This window comes from Dermacentor variabilis, chromosome 4, assembly GCF_050947875.1.
Source record: "Dermacentor variabilis isolate Ectoservices chromosome 4, ASM5094787v1, whole genome shotgun sequence".
In the NCBI taxonomy this organism is placed as follows: domain Eukaryota; kingdom Metazoa; phylum Arthropoda; class Arachnida; order Ixodida; family Ixodidae; genus Dermacentor; species Dermacentor variabilis.
Window position 1 is genome coordinate 170,657,099 of NC_134571.1, and position 17,256 is coordinate 170,674,354.

The window sequence follows — 17,256 nt, forward strand, 5'->3', positions numbered from 1 at the left end:
ACATGACACAATGCACTGGCTTCTAACACCCGTTGCATGCTCTCCATTCTGGTGTCATTGGCAAAACGTCCTGTTATATTATGTCATAACAAAAAGTACAGCAACAACATTTACAAAACTGCCATGTTTACAAGGGCACTAGCAAGTGGAAAGCTGTATGCTGATCTTTACATCGACTTAGGTAATCAGATTGACACCATTTTCAATGACTTTAGCAAAGCTTTCGACACAGTACTACACTCTAAATTGCTTTTGAAACTCCATAATATTCTAAATAACCGTCAGTTAGTGTCTTGGATTTCCAGTTTCCTTTCTCTGTGTTCCCAATTCGTATGCTATGATTCTGCGGATTCTTCTGTAGTAGACGTTACCTCAGGAGTTCCACAGGAATCCATACTTGGCCCTCTATTGTTATTATTTATTAACAACTTTCCAGACCATGTTACTTCAAAAATACGCCTCTATGCAGATGATTGTGTTATGTAAAACCCAATTGACTCACTCGCTGATCATCAGCGCCTTAAAGATGCCTTTGTTTCATTTTGTGAATGGTGTGCTACTTGGAAAATGAGCATAAATTTTGATGAAACTGTTATAATGTCTTTTACTAACAGACACATGCCCGTATGCACGGTTATATATGCAACGGTGTACCACTAACATGAGTTTTTCAATACAAATATTTAGGCATCATTTTTATACCCACTTTGTCTTGGTCTAAACATATAGATTACATTCGTACTAAAGCGTTAAAAAAACTTTGTTACATCTGTCGGACATTGTCTGCTGCTCTGAGGGACACTAAATTAGTAGCATACAAAACACTGATTTGCCCAATTTTAGAATATGCTTCCTCCGTATGGAACCCATATAAACAATGTGAAATTAATTGTATTGAGTCGGTCCAAAGCAAGGCTATTCGTTTTGTTTACCGTCGCTTCGACCGAGACTTTTCACCGTCAGCAGCTCTTGCGGAATTAAACCTCCAGTTTCTTTCTAGACGGTGGCACATAGAATCTCTGAAGATTTTCTATTCTTATAAGAACTCTCTTTGTCACCTATCAGATCCCTCCCTTTTAATGCCTGCTTGCCCGACTTCAACTAGAGCTTATCATGCCTCTAATATCAGACCACTCCATCCACGCACTAACACTTTCAAATACAGTTTCTTGCCCCGCATGATTGAACAGTGGAATTTGTTACCTGGCGAAGTTCGTTTGTTACCCATTTCTCAATTTTTAAATGTATAGCTCATGTATAGTTCCTTCACATTTTTATATTTCTATGTTCTTGTTTCTGCGCATCATAATCAGTTTTCCTAGCATTTATACTCCTGCCATAGCCCTAACGGGCTGCAGTATGTATAAATAAATAAATAAATAAATAAATAAATAAAATCTAATCTGTTTATCACTAGGTGTGTTGTTGAAGCTACAAGTCATGTTCCAGTACAGTATCTGCAATGCCACATGCAAGTTCTCTACTGATGACCTATTCACAGTACTATATGCATCGAGGAAAGTGCACCAAAGAGTCGGGAATACACTGGTTGTGAGGTTTCACCAGGGGCTTAAATTCCATAACTTTGCCACTAAGTGCACAAACAATTCACATACAGATAGCAAAGTTGAATGCTGTACAAGATGATTTCCATGCATCACTAAAAAGCAACACTGCAGACATTGCAGATAGAGAAAAAAATAAGAGACATGGTCATAGGATGAGAGACAAGAATGAAGTATGTATTTTGAAAATTGGGAGCAGACAGTGGGCTGGACTTTCCATTCCTTTTTTATTCTGTATTTGTTTTGCCTACAGCACTGCACAAACATGACAAACGACAGATGCACAGTAGGTGTGGCAGCAACTATTAGGCAGCTGTCAGTGCAAAGAGTAACTAAACAAGAAAAATTGAAATTGAGTAAGTTAAAACAGCATTCTTCAATTTAGAGAGGGTCTGCCTTGAGCTGAAATCAGCATGAGATTACTTGGCATGAGGGCATTTGATGTTTACTTTATTATTTTCGCTTGAGCACTAATGTGCTTTCCTAAAAGTCAGTACACTCACCTATGAGTTTTCTCACTCATATCCATTCTAGAAACATAAGCATGATGATGAAAATCATAATATGTTTAATCATTTCCATTTTGGAGAAATCACAACAATGCTGGGAACATAGATAAAATGCTAGTCATGTGCCAGCTTGATGATAACCCTACTCCCTTTGATAGAAATCCTGACTGGTACAGCAGATGAAAATCAAAGCAGGTGAAACAAAGACATAAAAAGTGCAGAAAATGTTAAAATCAAAGCAAACCAAATTAAAAAAAAGAAGGGTGACGCTTACACATCATTGCATTGAATGTTATATTCATGACAACACAGAAGTAACACTTACCCAGCATGTAAAGCAATACAAAAGCAATACATAGTCAACACAGGTCTGCTCTAGGGCTTACAGGAAACTGTTCTTTTTGAGAAGAAAACTTGCAGCATGCACCAACGCATTTGAAGCTCATTGCGTACAAAACATTTCTTCGCCTGGTTTCGGAGTATGCCTCCCCAGTTTGGAGCCCTTACCAACTGCCCTTGCAAGATAAACTCGAAAAAATTCAGACAACCGCTGTGCATTTTTTTTGTTCGCGTTATCGGAGAGCCGATTCTGTAACACATATGTCGAAATGTTGCGACTTGGAATTGCTAGAAACACGACGAGAAAAAGAATGAATGAAATTATTTTTCCAGATAACTAGCAATCAAACAAGAATGAAAAAAGAAACATACATTCATCTCCCTTTAAAACACAGTGCGCGTTTAGACCACAGTGCTAGTGTACAGCCTTATAAAACATGCCTTGATGGTTTTCAATACTCGTTCTTTCCTTCGTGTATTAATGTATGGAATGGCCTTCCTGACTGCACTGTAACAGCACAAAATGTTAAAGAATTTTATACTCTATTAGAATTGTATTACAGGCAACGGGATAATTAAGAATTGATCATGCTTACTGTTGTTCTGTGTATACTGTGTATATTTGTTCATCCTCCCTGTAATTTGTGTTTGACAATGATATATAATGTTGTATTGTCGGTGTTGAAATTTATCTTTTTATTTTTATTCCTCTCCTGTAATGGCCCTCAAGTGAGGGCTACAGTATTCCTAAATAAATACATAAATAAAAAAAGAAAGGTGATGCTTACACATAATTGCGTTGAATGTTATATTCATGACAACACAGAAGTAACACTTACCTAGCATGTATAGTAATACAAAAGCAATACATAGCATGAGAGAGTCCTAGGGAGCATGAACAGACACCCAAGTGTGAGTGCCTGTCTGACAATATTGAAGAGATATGCACTCTCAATATATGGAGAAATATATTAGTGCCACTCAAACCAAATACACAACTGAGGCAGTATCAGAAGTATATCAAGTGAGCCCAGTTATGTGCTGTAAAATGTGCCAGCCATTGAAACAGCTAAGAAACGAGAAGTGGCAACACCATATTTCTCTGTTTGGGATTAGAATGTTTAAAGGACAAAGCTTTCTCTAGTTCCGCATACAGCAATAACTGTCATAACTGAACATTACAACCAAGGCTCAAGAGAAAGCTTTAGCTTGGATCCAACTCCAATTACTTCCCCTTAATGCTTGAGGAACACAGAGGTGCACCCTTTAAACTACTGCTGTGTCATATTCACACAGTGTGCATTTTGGCCATAAATTCTTTCATAAAAGGAATTACAGTAAACTAAAGAAAGTTAAAACATAGATAGTTGAGAACTGCAGATAACTCAAGCAACTTTCAAAATTCTGTACTGGAAAGCCAAAACGAAAACTGCACTTCATGTTACTACAGTGTGTTCTCTTAAAGGTGAAAACACAGGGACCTTGAAAGTCAAAAGTATTAATGTGATCAGAAGTTTGTCTAAACCAATGTTCAATGAATCAGTATGAACTACACATTGTCCCCGAATTGTTCGACTTATGAGATAATTCATTCTAACAGAATTGGAAGAATGAGACAACTTGAGTCTATATTGATGTAGCAGATGAAGATGTTTCTTCCAAGAGGCAATATCATTACGAAAGCGTCTACTTCTTGAAAATATGATGCAATAAACTCTTTAATATGTGTATAGTGTCAGCTCAATGTGGCAAACTTGCCCGCCTTTATATTAAAGAAAGGCACACAAACTATTCACTTACTTCAGTTGCTACACTGCCGTTCACTACAGCAGTGCCAGAAGTATTGAACTGTCTCGCTACTGTGTCATTGTCATGCTGGAGCCAGGAATCATCGGGTACAAGACTGGCCGCTTCGTCTGTGGCAGGCACCTGGTTAGTCATGGCCAAAATTGCAATGCCCAGGTCAAACTTGTGTGTTGAGAGAATCGTGTTGCCGACGAAGAGCAGGGCTAGGAGCAAGTAACGCCCCGGCACACGACCTGTTGATGATAAAGGCAATGCATTACATGCTGAACTTTCAACGTAACAAGAAGCTTCTAGAACAGTTCTAGAGACAAACAGAGCAGCATTGATCATGCAGTAATGCAATGGCCATTATAAAGGCACTGTAGAGTAGTGCAAGCAAGATGCGGGTACAACAGCGGATACAAGGCAACAGTTTGAGCAAATGGATGCAAATAAGAATGTACTGTTAACACAGGGATACAAGGACAGACACACAGAGGCAGCACAAGGATACGACTGATCAATATTGGGCAAACAAGGGAAGCATCAGCTTGAAGTTATGTTTTGACAAGGCAAGTTGTTGTTACCTGGGGGCTTAACAGTCTAAATGAGCAACAAAACAAATAAAGGTATTGTAACTATACGACCTGGGCAGCTAAAGCAGAGCAAAATGACATATCATACATTTGTGTTGAAAATAGAGCTATAGTGTGTACAGACTGACCGCGGGCAAACAAGAACCCTGAACAAGAAAAAGCCTGAGCCTAGTTCCAACCTTTCAACAGAGACAACTCTATTCAGCAGGGCCATAGTGAAGATATCCTTTTTTGAAACAGCCGCAGACCACCGAGAGTTTGCTTGTTCAGTCACGGTTGCTCAATGCAAGTCCCTCTTCCTGTGACATCTTTGTCTTGTAAGGATATAAGGACACACACAGTGCTACAGGATGCTATATGAGAAAATACAAATCGCCACGTGTGTTTGACAATGTTTATGTTTCCGTGCCTAGTTTGCACGATACTAGGATGCTTTTAAGATGACATACAGGGATGCCCACTCTGAAACCCCATTCTGCAATGGTTTTTTAACTAGCAGATAGACAGGGCATTCCAGAAACATGAAGCTTGGCTTTTGTCAGGGTTGAGCATCAATGAAACTATGGCTGTGTCAGTGTTCTTGCATAGGCACTGAATTTTATTCAGCGTGTTGCATAAGAGTGCGAATGTCACTGAAACACTTTATTTCAAGCTCGAAACGCAAAGTTTGAATCCCTAGAAGCACTGAACCTTTTGTCCTTACACATGCTCAGCATGTTGTTTTAGCTGCAATTCTTTGTCAGCTCAAGTGCTTCATCAGGGTGAGGTAACAAGCAGTTACACAATTGTGCCTGTGAAATCTCTGAAACAAAGCAGTTTATTTAATAACTCCTGGTTCCTAATTACTGCAATGTTACCATCAGAGTTAGCACAGTTTGCCAACTTAATATAGCTTCAATTAACTTTTGTACTTGCAACATGTGCTGACCCAGCAACAATTTTTCTGTGTTGCCAATAGAGTAAAATGGCTATCTTTACTGAACAAACCAGCATATTTTTTTCTAAAGCAAGCTACGCTATAAAAGAAAAGCACATTGCCATTTTCAACTACATATATATTTGTGCTCACTTGCAGCAACTATTATTAAATCAAGTTTACATATGTGCACATTTCAGAATTTCCTAAATATGTGTTTACTTCATTGTGATGGCGTTAAAATTCGGCCACCCTAGTAGTGATTATTAATTTCATACATAATTTTTCAGTATTGATGGTTGAGACATCACGATACATTTTTTGGAATTTGGCGACCCACCTGTGAATGTGCTTCTGCAAAACAATCTGCATTTTATTTAGCACTTTCTCAGCAGGTTTCGTTACAGGTGTCTGGCAGGCAGAATATTTTGGGACATTGTTACTAATGTTTTCCATGAAATGCTGTAACAAAATTATCATAAGAACTTTGAAAGTTGAAGCAAAAATTATTAATTAATAGACGTCATTATTGAAGGAGCCAGTGCTGGAAGAACACTCACAGATTCTGCAAGCAACAAGCACGTATGCAGATGCACGCACACTAAACAAAGACTGTCATTAAAGCCAAAATTTCTATCGCATGCTTGAAAATAATAATTGTTATTTCAGCCACAGTTAACACCAAAAAATAGCAAGAAAAGGAATACCACATGTATCCGACCAATTCTCCAGGAACAACAACAAAAATGTCTTTTTTCACTGTCATTCGCTGACAGCTGTAACGTGTTGCAGAACTGCACTTTTTGAGACTAAGTCAAGCATTAACAGGCATTTTTTCACAGCCATACTCTACAAGAAGACACCATTTCAAGAATTGCCTTCACTGAATAAACGTGAAACCTGAAGATGTGCTGCACAGCAGTCCAAATCCTTTGTGCAGCATTGGATAAATGTCCGCCAAATATGTTTTATTACAAGAACACATCCCACTACTTGTGTCTATTACAGGCAGCAACGACGTATAATGAGACATACTTTTTTCTAAGAAGATTTCATGGAAATGGTGAGGCAAGACATAAAAATAAAAAGACATGCAGAGGTCTAGCAGTTACTCCTATATAAGGAGTTCCTCATTCTCACAGTATTTTATGTCCACAACAAAACAAGGGATTCTTCGAGTGACCTCAGATTACTCGTGTTTTGCGAGAGGCAACTGCACTCCATTCTATAGGGGCAACACAAGCGCTCGTCCTTGTGTTGCCCCTATTCTTCGTCCCTGTTTGTTTGCGCACAAAGTTTTAAGATGAATCTGTTCCAAGTGCTCGTCCTTGTGTTGCCCCTATTCTTCATCCCCGTTTGTTTGCGCACAAAAAGTTTTAAGATGAACCTGTTCCAACTAGGCTGACTTGCAGTTATGCTGCACTCCATTCCTGCAAATTTTCTAGCCTCATCACACTTCTTATGTTCGAATACTGCTTGTGGAGGCTCAAAATGCCCCAAGAGAATACATTTCACTGCTGACTTTCTTGAAGATGTCTCCAAAACCCTTCTTAGTGTTCCTTCTTATCTGTCATCCTTCCTCACTCTCGGCAGAGTCATAGAATTCTGCCCCGTCAACAGCTTTTTGTTCGTCCTGTCGAGGGCAATATTACAAAAGACTTGGAACCATTCCAAGGGCCTACAGAGCAGCTTTTCACGCAGAAATGCTGTCATTTTAGTAGACTGCAGCATTCTTAGTTGCTGTCTTCAATGTGTAAGCATTGACAAAGTTTTCTTACGGCAGCGGCACTACATGAGTTGGTTGAGCGACTCATTGGTGTTCTGTGTTCTTCCATGAATGCATCTACTCAGAAAACTTATTACCTTTGAAAGTTCTCTTACTGCTCCACTCGCTGGACAATCGTGCCATCTTCTAGCTGGGCAAGTAATACATTTGAAACTCGAAACAGAGGCGACTACGACCACGTAAGCAAAAGCAAGAGTTTGATGTAATAGTTCTTTCCTACAAAGGACAATTACGTCAAACTCTTGCTTTAGGTTAACAAATTCGACTTCGCCCTGCCATCTGCTAGCCGCCTGGTTAACTCGGATGGTAGAGCGGCTGCTCCAGAAAGGCGGTGGTCCCGGGTTCGAGCCCTGGACCAGGACGCATTTTTCATCAACTGCGATGCTTTCCTTTCGAGGAACCCGCATGGGATTCCTTTGTGGCGATTGCTACGATTGGGTGGATGCCTCATTTTCTTTTAATTATTATATGATATTTTAGTACAAATCATTTACTTACCACACACACACACACACAAGTGAAAGAAAACCATGCCATAAAGAAGAAAACCGTGATTGACAACGATAAACAAACCGGCCTCCGCCCGCCATTTTTAAACGTCACGGCTTGCGGCATACTTCGGTGCGACATTTGAACCACTTTTAGCGGGTGCTCGAGGTTGCACTACCGCAGCTTTGTTCTTCATATCGCAGTCAATTTTTCTGTGCCAAAATTGCAAATTCAATTTTTGGGGGGTTTTGCCCTACCATACCCCCTTAAAAAAAGGAAATGCGGACAAGACAGATGACGATTATTGTTGTGGGACAAGGTACGCCCCAAAGGGTGCAAACTTTGTTAAGAGTGTATGGACCATGCGACCAATCGCTCAATTATTTTACCTTCATCTATTGCAATAAAGACACAGAAACAGCATATGAAAGGTGGCATTTGGCAGCTTGACGAGACTGCAACCCCCATTAGTACAAGGGTTCACAGCAACAGGAAGACAGGAATAGAGACTACAAAAAATAAAACTAACAAGATAAGTATAACAACAACACTGCAGAATTTCTACCTTATCACATTATGATGTCATGGTTAAAGCACACTTGAGCAAACAAAAATTAACAGATCAATAATAATTCAAAAGGCATGAGAACAGATAGCTAACTTTCTCCTGTGTCGCTGCAATGTGGCTCTATTGGTCTACCCCAAAACTTGGACACGCCTGTGTGGTCTTTGTCAAGCACACACGTTGCATTCTTGAACATAAACCTGTGGTTGATATTTTACATGTTTTGCCTCTTCTCGAATCATAAGAAGCCCACTATTATTTTTTCTACACAAAAGTCATAAGATACTTTAAATGAGCCAAGGAACCAAATAGGTGTCACATTAAGGTACAGGGAGACAGCAGTGCAAGTTAGAAAGCAAATGCGAGTAAATTATATTCTAGATGAGAATAAAACTAAAAAGTGTACGCAGGTCATCTGATGTGCGAAGCAGATGATTTGTCTACTAGCCCTGTAAAGCACAACATACTGTATAGAGTGTATGCATGAACGGTGGCAACTGGGCAGCATGCGATGTTGGTGCACTCTGTAGCGAGCAGAAAGCATGTACTATTGCCAGTGCGTGCCAAATAAATGGTGTTGCGCGCAGTCGGGTGTTGCAGCAACTGTTTCAAAGTAAAAGAAGGTTAGCTAAAGATGATGTAGTAGAAATTTCAGCTTCTTTTTTAGCATTTTCCGAGGCATGCACGCATGTGAGCGATAAAACCAGGGAGTTTTTTTAACATTGACGACGCGATGGATTTCCCATATCAACTCGCCGTGAATCCTTACAAATCCAAGGGTCGTTCTCAGCACATTTTAGCAGGTACGTGAACAACTGGTAATTTGACTACGCCTATCTGTCCCTCGCAAGCATGCCGGTTCGCTTTCGTGCACATTTGTCCCTGCGCCTTTCCAAGTGGGATCGTATGCACAGGTGTAGCACACTGTTTACTGGCTCCACTTTACGATGTTATCACCCCCTCAGAACTGTTCGCTGGCTGCAACCCCGAGTGGGCCCTGTCGCAATATATGGGGTATGTGCTGAAAGCACTCACCATGGAGCGCTTAACAAATGTTTCAGAGTGGCTAACCTGAACTAAAGAAAAAACTTTGTGTAGTCCGGAGGATCTGTAGACATAGAAAATTCGCGTACGTCAGCGATGGTAACATATGTTGTGATGAAGCCCAGTCGGGGTCCCATTGGCACGGTGTTGATGAAACGATTGGATGCTCATTGCTTGTTATTACGGTCTGTCCTCCCGCTCAGATTCACTTGCTGGCCTCCCATCTCACTGCAATGTGGCTTCATGGATCTACCCCGGACCTTGGACAAGCCTGCATGGTTTTCGTCGAGCATGGCCGATGACGTATCTGAGTCTATCCCAATTCATGGATGTGTCTGCGTGTCTGCACAGTCTGTTTTGCCGAGCTTGGCAGATGACAGAATAGCCGCCTGGCAACACAGGCATTCTACCTGCCTTCTTGTTGGATGCGGCGCGGTATATAAAAGGCTGCCAGAATCATTATCTGCTGGGTTCGACGCTGCAGTGGCTATGGGATGCTCATTGCTTCCGTTATTAGAGTCTGTCCTCCTGCTCGGATTGACCTGCTTGGCATCCCATCTCGCTGCAATGTGGCTTTCTCCTTTCTTTCATGCCTAGTGCCCACTACTTTCTTGTAGGATAGCTGTGGGGCATGTACAGACATGTATAGCATTTCTGACAGGAAAGTACTAGGAGTGTAATGTTAAGGGGAAATGCACACAAGACTGTTAAAGATTACTGTACTGCAAAAACGATGGTACTTTACTGAGTGCAAAGTATACTCGGATTTTTTAGTCATCACCCTGATGCAAACAGCACGGTAGTGATTGTAACGGCAGCCTTTATGCATTCCACTGGACGGGACAAATGAATTTTGGAGATGCTACAACGTGGTGGACTTGCATATATGCACTTCCTTCTTTGCCATAAATCCTTTTCCTCCTCAAACCGTTTCCAGTGTGAAGTGTAGGCCGGAGACGCTCAGACCGACTTCCTCAGCCTTTGTGTAAATAAATTCCCCCACTCTCTCATTTAACAGTGTGCGTTACAAGTAGTGCGAGTAATATTGCACTAATACTAATGAGTTCTTCCACTATGCATGCACAACACTGTACATATCTGCCATCATATGGCACACCTCTGCCGACAGTTTAATGCTGCGCCCACACACACAGGCAAAAGGAGGAAGTGCTGCCTCCGTCGTTCTCTTTAGAAAAATGAATGGCTATCATAACGGCAACGAGCGTGTATTCATCCACAGGTAAGCACGCAACCAAGCACGCATGAATATGCAAGAAAGAAAGAAAGAAAGATGATAAAAGATTGGAGCAGGAAGAACGAAGTCACGCCAGTTGATTGCCTAAACTTACATTTCGCCATGACTCGCCGCTTTCACATCAGGGCCGCGCAAACCGAAGTACACCGGTGCAGTTGGCAGGTATACGAATGCGGCGAGACAGCACTGTAAAAAGAAACCCCTGTCTGTATATGCATGCGCTGGGGGGTGAGCGCGCCCGCCGCACGCCGATGCAGTGGAAAGAGCAAAGAAGGAAACCCCTATTGCCCACGACGACCGCGGCAACTGCCACACAGGCACGAGAACTTCTCTCTCCTCTGCCTCCCCACTTCTCTCTCAAACTTGTTTTTCTTTTTCCCGCGCGTACGCCAGCTGAGCTGATGCGCTCGGTTTATCTCGAGCGGTGCACAGAGATAATAAAATTGCACCCTCAAAAGCCAGCACTTAACCTGTACTAAGAACGACCCAGCAGCGCAGGTTGTTGCTGAAGCCGAGGTCGCACGACATTGGCACGCGGGCGTCACTGCCCACTCCAGTATGCCGGCGCTGCCTGGTCATATAGATCGGCCTTAGCGCGCATCGGCAACTGGAAGCTACAGAAAGAACTAAAGCCGAACGCGTTCATAACAACCACAACGACAATTTATCCTTCCTCTGTTTGGAGGGAGTAATCGCCAAGTAGTGGCACAAGACGGGAAGCGTGTGGTGCGACATGATCGACGAAACAAGATGACAACACTATCAAGGCAGCAAACGCAGGGCCGAGGCTTTATTGAATTACGGCTGGCAATCGCGTGCCCGTCCGGCCTAAGGCGCTCAGCAGTCGGCCAGCTGGCGAGATGAAAGACCAATACGGGCAACAACAAGGAGGGGTCAGGTACTACACGTCAGTCTCGGGCAGCTGCAGCAGCGCAGGTGTGCGAAGACGGCAACAGCGCGAATTTTCGCACGAAACGGCTGCTATCAGGCCACTACAGCTCTTTTACAGCATCAAGCCAAATTACCGCGACAACGCTATCATCTCACTGCAAGCTGGCACCCGTCTGGACAGAGCAACTGTTGCGTAAGGATGCTTGCTCACGTGTGATTTGTTGTACTCCGGCACTCTCACGTGCACCGACTGTTGCTGCACTCGGTTTTCGTCCGTGCATCACACGACTGGCACAAAGGACTACGCCGGACGCCGAGCCTACGACCACGGCGAGTATTCGGAAACGCGACACGCAACACTGGCGCCGTGTCTAAATATGCAGCGCTACCGAACACTGAAATCGGAATTTGGCCCCGCCGCGCACTCTACGACTTTTTCCGACTTAAAAAAGAAAGGACAAGAAAAGGAAATAATCGCGACAACCGTATGTCGCAGTACGTAGCGTTTGACGCTAGGGCTGTTGGTAGACGAAAATGAAACCGAAACGACTTCCATTGCTGCTGCCCAGTGTTTAACACACACTGCCGCAGTCCATGCTGCGGCAGTGTGAACAAGCAGTCCATGCTTGTTCAGTTAATGTACAGCCCATAATGCACACTGAAACTGCAGAACCTATTCACAAGCATTTTTGCAGCGATGCTAAAAATATTTAATAACTGCTTAAGTGTTACTACGAAGAAAAGGAAACCGTTATAAAGGAAACAGAAAAAATAATCCATTCATTTTTCGTGAGCCAATAACGGAACGATAGAGCTTTTTTCGCTCCGAAATAATATCGGAATTAAAGAAAGAAAATCGAATTAGTGTTTTCAGTACAGGCCGAATACATTCTCAGGAGTTTTCCATCCATGCATTGCACGTTTCTGTCTCGACTGTGCTGATTACTTACGTAAGTGCACAAAGGCCAGCTGTCACTTCAGTTGTGGACCGCTGTTGCTGCTTAGACGTGACTCATCAGCCAACAGGTGTGTTAGTAATATGCTCGCAAGCTTCTAAAATTGGTCACAACCCAGGAAGCACAAGTTGGCTACTAGCTAGCTTTGCACAGCTTGACCAGGCTAAATGTAGCTAGCGCTAAGTCAAGCTATAGTTTAGACACCTTCAAGATGGCTAGCATTTAATGTCTTGAATCCATACGCTTCTAGCAATCGTGGAGACATTTAATCCGAGTGATTGAGTGAGTGAGTGAATAAACTTTTATTTGGTCCAGCAAAGCGCGATAAAACGCGCACACGGCTAATCCCACGACGGGACTGACAGATCTAGTCTGCCGGCCCGATCGCGGGCGCGCTGGACGGCCAGGATATATTTGATCCTCAAAGACAGGACTTCGCAGGAGCGCGTCCCACTCTTCCTTGGTGAACTTCGGGCCCAGCGACCCGCACTCCCAGAGCATATGAGGCAACGTAGCTACCTCACCACAGGCCACGCAAGAACAATTTGGATAAAGCTCGGGATATATGCTATTAAGGGACGCCGGATTTGGGTACGAGTTCGTTTGCAGAAGTCTTAGTGTGACCGCCTGCGGCCTGCTTAGCTTGGAGTGAGGCGGGGGGAAAACCCTTCTCTCTAAGTAAAAGCTAGAATTTCGTGATTTCGTTGTGTGTGAGAGGAGCGTCTCTGTGTCCGGGGAGAGAGTCGCCCGATCCGAGGGCAGCGCGGTCGGTAAAGCCACGCGCAGCCTCGTGGGCAGACTCGTTGAGGTTCAGAGGAACCCCCTCAATCGCCCCGACGTGTGCAGGGAACCAAACGATCGAGTGCATGGAGGTGTTGCCCTGTTTGGCGCCTTTCAGAATTTGAACTGCCTGCCGGGCTACCCGGCCTTTCTGGAATGCCCTGATGGCGGCTTTCGAATCGCTATACACCCTGTCTCTCCGACCGTCTTGCATGGCGAGTGCAATGGCCACTTGCTCGGCCACCTCTGGGTTCGTCGTCCGGACGGAAGCACAGTTGATGACTTTGCCCAGCGTGTCAATGACGGAAACCGCAAAAGCCTTGCCGTCTCGGTATGCAGCTGCGTCCACGAAGCTTGCTGCGATTTTGTCTTTGTTTATTTGCTTTAGTATATTAAATGCTCTTGCCTTGCGACGACTTGCGTTGTGAACGGGATGAACGTTGCGGGGCAAAGGGGCGACCACGATCTTCTCCCCTATTTCTCTGGGGATTTGGGTGTCTTCAGCCAAGTTCTTGGTTGGTGCGAGTCCGATCTCCTCGAGGATACGCCTGCCGGCTGGCGTGGTGGACAGCCGAGTTAGCTGGGCCCGTTCCTGAGCCTCGGCTATCTCCTCCATGGTGTTGTGTATGCCGAGCCGAAGGAGGTCCTCTGTATGCGTTCTGACGGGCAGCCCGAGGGCTCTCTTGAAGAATTTTCTAATGAGGGCATTAAGCTTTTCCCGCTCGGCTCTGAGCCAGTTGTGCATGGCCACCGTGTAGGTGAAGTGACACAGCACAAAGGCGTTGATGAGCCGAAGCAGGTTGCCCTCCTTGAGGCCACGATGTCTGTTCGTGACCCTTCGGACGAGGCGAAAAGCATTGTCGGTTTTCGCAATTATCTTGCGTAGCGCAGTGCCGTTGCCGCCGCGTGATTCTATGAACATACCCAGGACTCTGATGGTGTCGACCCTGGGTATCGGGTCACCGCTCCGAGTGAACAGCTAGGTGAATGTCACTTTCCGAGACCGGTTTCCAGCCCTTGGGTCTGCGGCCTTTTTCTTTTCTATAAAGGAGAAGCTCAGACTTGGTCGGGGAACATCTGAGTCCGGTGGGTAGCAGGTACTGCTCCGTGACGTCTACCGCCTCTTGCATGGCGCTTTCCACTTGCCCTTCGCTACCGCCGGTGAGACAGATGGTGATGTCGTCTGCGTAGATGGTGTGTTTGATTCCTTCAACTTGGGCCAGATTCCTCGAGAGGCCGATCATGCAGATGTTGAAGAGAGCAGGCGAAATGACCGAGCCTTGCGGCGTGCCCCGTGCGCCCAGGAGCACCTCGCCGGAGACAAAGTCGCCGATCCGCAGCCTCGCTTTCCTCCCCGTCAGGAACGAACGGACGTAGTTATATAGTCTGGGGCCCAGCTTGAGGTCTGCCACGGAGGCCAGAATGTATTCGTGGAGAACGTTGTCAAACGCTTTCTCGAGGTCGAGTCCGAGCAGGGCCCTGGTGTCTCTGGTACTGCCATCGATGATTTGATGTTTGATCATCTTCATGGCGTCCAGCGACGAGAGGCCGGCACGAAAGCCAATCATGTTGTGAGTATAGATGTTGTTCTCTTCGAGATATCTGTTTAGTCTGTTGAGGACGACGTGCTCCGCCACTTTCCCAACGCAGGAGGTGAGAGAGATCGGTCGGAGGTTGTCCACGTTCGGAGCCTTGCCGGGTTTGGGGATCAGGACGACGTTGGCGCTCTTCCATTGCTCTGGGACGCTGCCGTTTTTCCACGTCTCATTGATCTTCTCGGTGAGGTATGCGATCGAACCGTCTTCAAGGTTCCGCAGCATCTTGTTGGTGATTCTGTCGGCACCTGGCGCACACTTCCCCTTGAGCGCGAAAATGGCTTGCCTAATTTCCCCCACGGTGAAGTCTTCGTCCAATTCCGGACGGGCTGGTCCGAGGTAGTCGGGAAACCGGTCTTCCTCGTCGCCATGCTTTATGGGAAGGTATTTCTCCATGAGCTTGGCAACCAGCTCGTCCCCGGAACAGGATATGGTAGCTTCGTGAAGGGCTCTGGCGAGCGTGTGTCTCTGACTGGATCTGGTGCTGCCCTCGTCGAGGAGATGTTTAAGCATTCCCCAGGACTTGCCGTTACGCATCTGCCCGTCGATCGAGTCACAGACCTCGTCCCATTGCTGCTTGCCGAGGGTCCGACAGTGATCTTCGATGGCCTTGTTAAGCGCGGAGATCTTTTTCCTCAATCTTCGGTTAAACCTTTGTCCTTTCCATCTCAGAAGCAGCGCCTGCTTGGCCTCGATCAGATGGGCCAGCCTACTGTCCATCTTTTCTACCTCCAGGTCGCTGACGATCTTCTTAGTGGATGACTCGGCATCACTCTTGATTCGCTCGCACCAATCTTCCAGGTCTTTTGGGACGGGTGCGCTGTCGTTGCCGCGGAGCTTGCGAAAAAGGTCCCAGTCCGTGACAGTGAATTGTCTGGATTTACTTCGGGTGACTTCGAAGCGGGTCTCGAGCACATAATGGTCGCTACCAAAATTTATTGCGGTGTTGCTCCACTCGGCTCCCTCGACGTTCTTCACGAACGCCAGATCGGGGGTGGTGTCCCGGCTAACCGAGTTGCCAATTCGGGTGGGGAACGCCTTGTCCGTGATGAGCGTGAGGTCCATTTCGTTGGCGTTCTGCCACAGACCCCGACCCTTGCTCGTGTCGTAGACGTACCCCCACACGCCGTACGATGCGTTGAAATCTCCGACGACGACCAAGGGATGGGTGCCGGCCAGGTCGACGGACTTCTTGAGTATCGTTTTGAACTGCTGTTGCGAGTCCCTAGGATTGCTGTAGATGTTGAGTATGAACACGCTGTTTCTCCGCTGGTTGCGTTGTCTCGTATTGAGCAGAACCTCCGCCATAACGTATTCGACCTTGCAACTCGCCAGCTTCAGGTCGTGAGACAAGTGTGTAAGCCTCCTGTCAACTAACGTGCACACTCCCCGACCTTCGGCCTGCACGGAGACGGCACGATAACCAGAGAGGGATGCGGCAGAGACGAGGGTTTCCTGTAATGCTATTACTTGTGGTTTGTTACGTAGCGACCTTAAATATTGCTGCAAAGGAGCCCTCTTATTGGAGTACCCCCTGCAGTTCCACTGCCAAATTTTGAACTCCTCTTTGGCACTATCCATGATTAGATAAATTGTCCGGGGTACCCGCTGTAAGCACAGGTGCACGCAAGAAGTTCCCCCCACTCTGACGTGCCGATGTGCTCGTAGCCCTGATTTGAGTCCCCGACGCGTTCGGAACAACGACCTGCATCGGAGTTACGGACGTATTATTCGGAATCACCAGACGCTCGAGGGCGTCCATGCGATCGGCCAGCGCGCCTAGGCCTCTCCTCGGGTCTCCTAGGGCGACTTGCACCTGTGCTAAGCCTTGGTGTAACTGCTGCACGCTCTTAGTGAGCGTGGCCAGCATGCCTTTGACCTCATAAGTTTGCGAATCTGAATCGTCCTTGCTGGAAACTGCCCTACGCTTGGCGGCGCCGGCCGAGTCGCAGGCCGGAACTGGTGCTTCTGTGGCGGTCGGCGCCGACGCGTTGGATGTAACACTCTGACTGATTACTAATTTCTTAATCTGTATCATTTCGCTAGCCATCTTTCTGATCATTTCTTTTAAGTCCGCGTTTTCCTTCATAAGGCGCGCTACCTCTGCCTCCCTGGATTGCTCTGGAATCGGGTCGCGTGGGCCCCGGGTGGATCTCGCATGGGCGCCGCCAGCAACCATATCTGC

The 17,256-nt window shown here is 45.6% G+C and overlaps 1 protein-coding gene across 4 annotated transcripts in view; it reads right to left on the reverse strand.

Annotated features, from left to right (window-relative positions):
• LOC142579942 (sodium-dependent phosphate transport protein 3-like) overlaps nucleotides 1-12,223 on the reverse strand; it is an 87,738-nt gene extending 75,515 nt beyond the window's left edge. The window contains exons 1-4 of one of the 4 annotated variants that reach the window (XM_075690625.1): nucleotides 11,952-12,217; nucleotides 10,944-11,035; nucleotides 6,051-6,172; nucleotides 4,214-4,452 (exon numbers count right to left, since the gene is read on the reverse strand). In XM_075690625.1, the coding sequence (XP_075546740.1) occupies nucleotides 4,214-4,354 (141 nt within the window). In that variant the 5' untranslated portion in view covers nucleotides 4,355-4,452; nucleotides 6,051-6,172; nucleotides 10,944-11,035; nucleotides 11,952-12,217. Of the gene's footprint in view, nucleotides 1-4,213; nucleotides 4,453-6,050; nucleotides 6,173-10,943; nucleotides 11,036-11,951 lie in introns of all 4 variants that reach the window. The other 3 variants (XM_075690623.1, XM_075690624.1, XM_075690622.1) reach the window with 3 other exon arrangements.
• Between the last annotated feature and the right edge of the window lie 5,033 nt (nucleotides 12,224-17,256).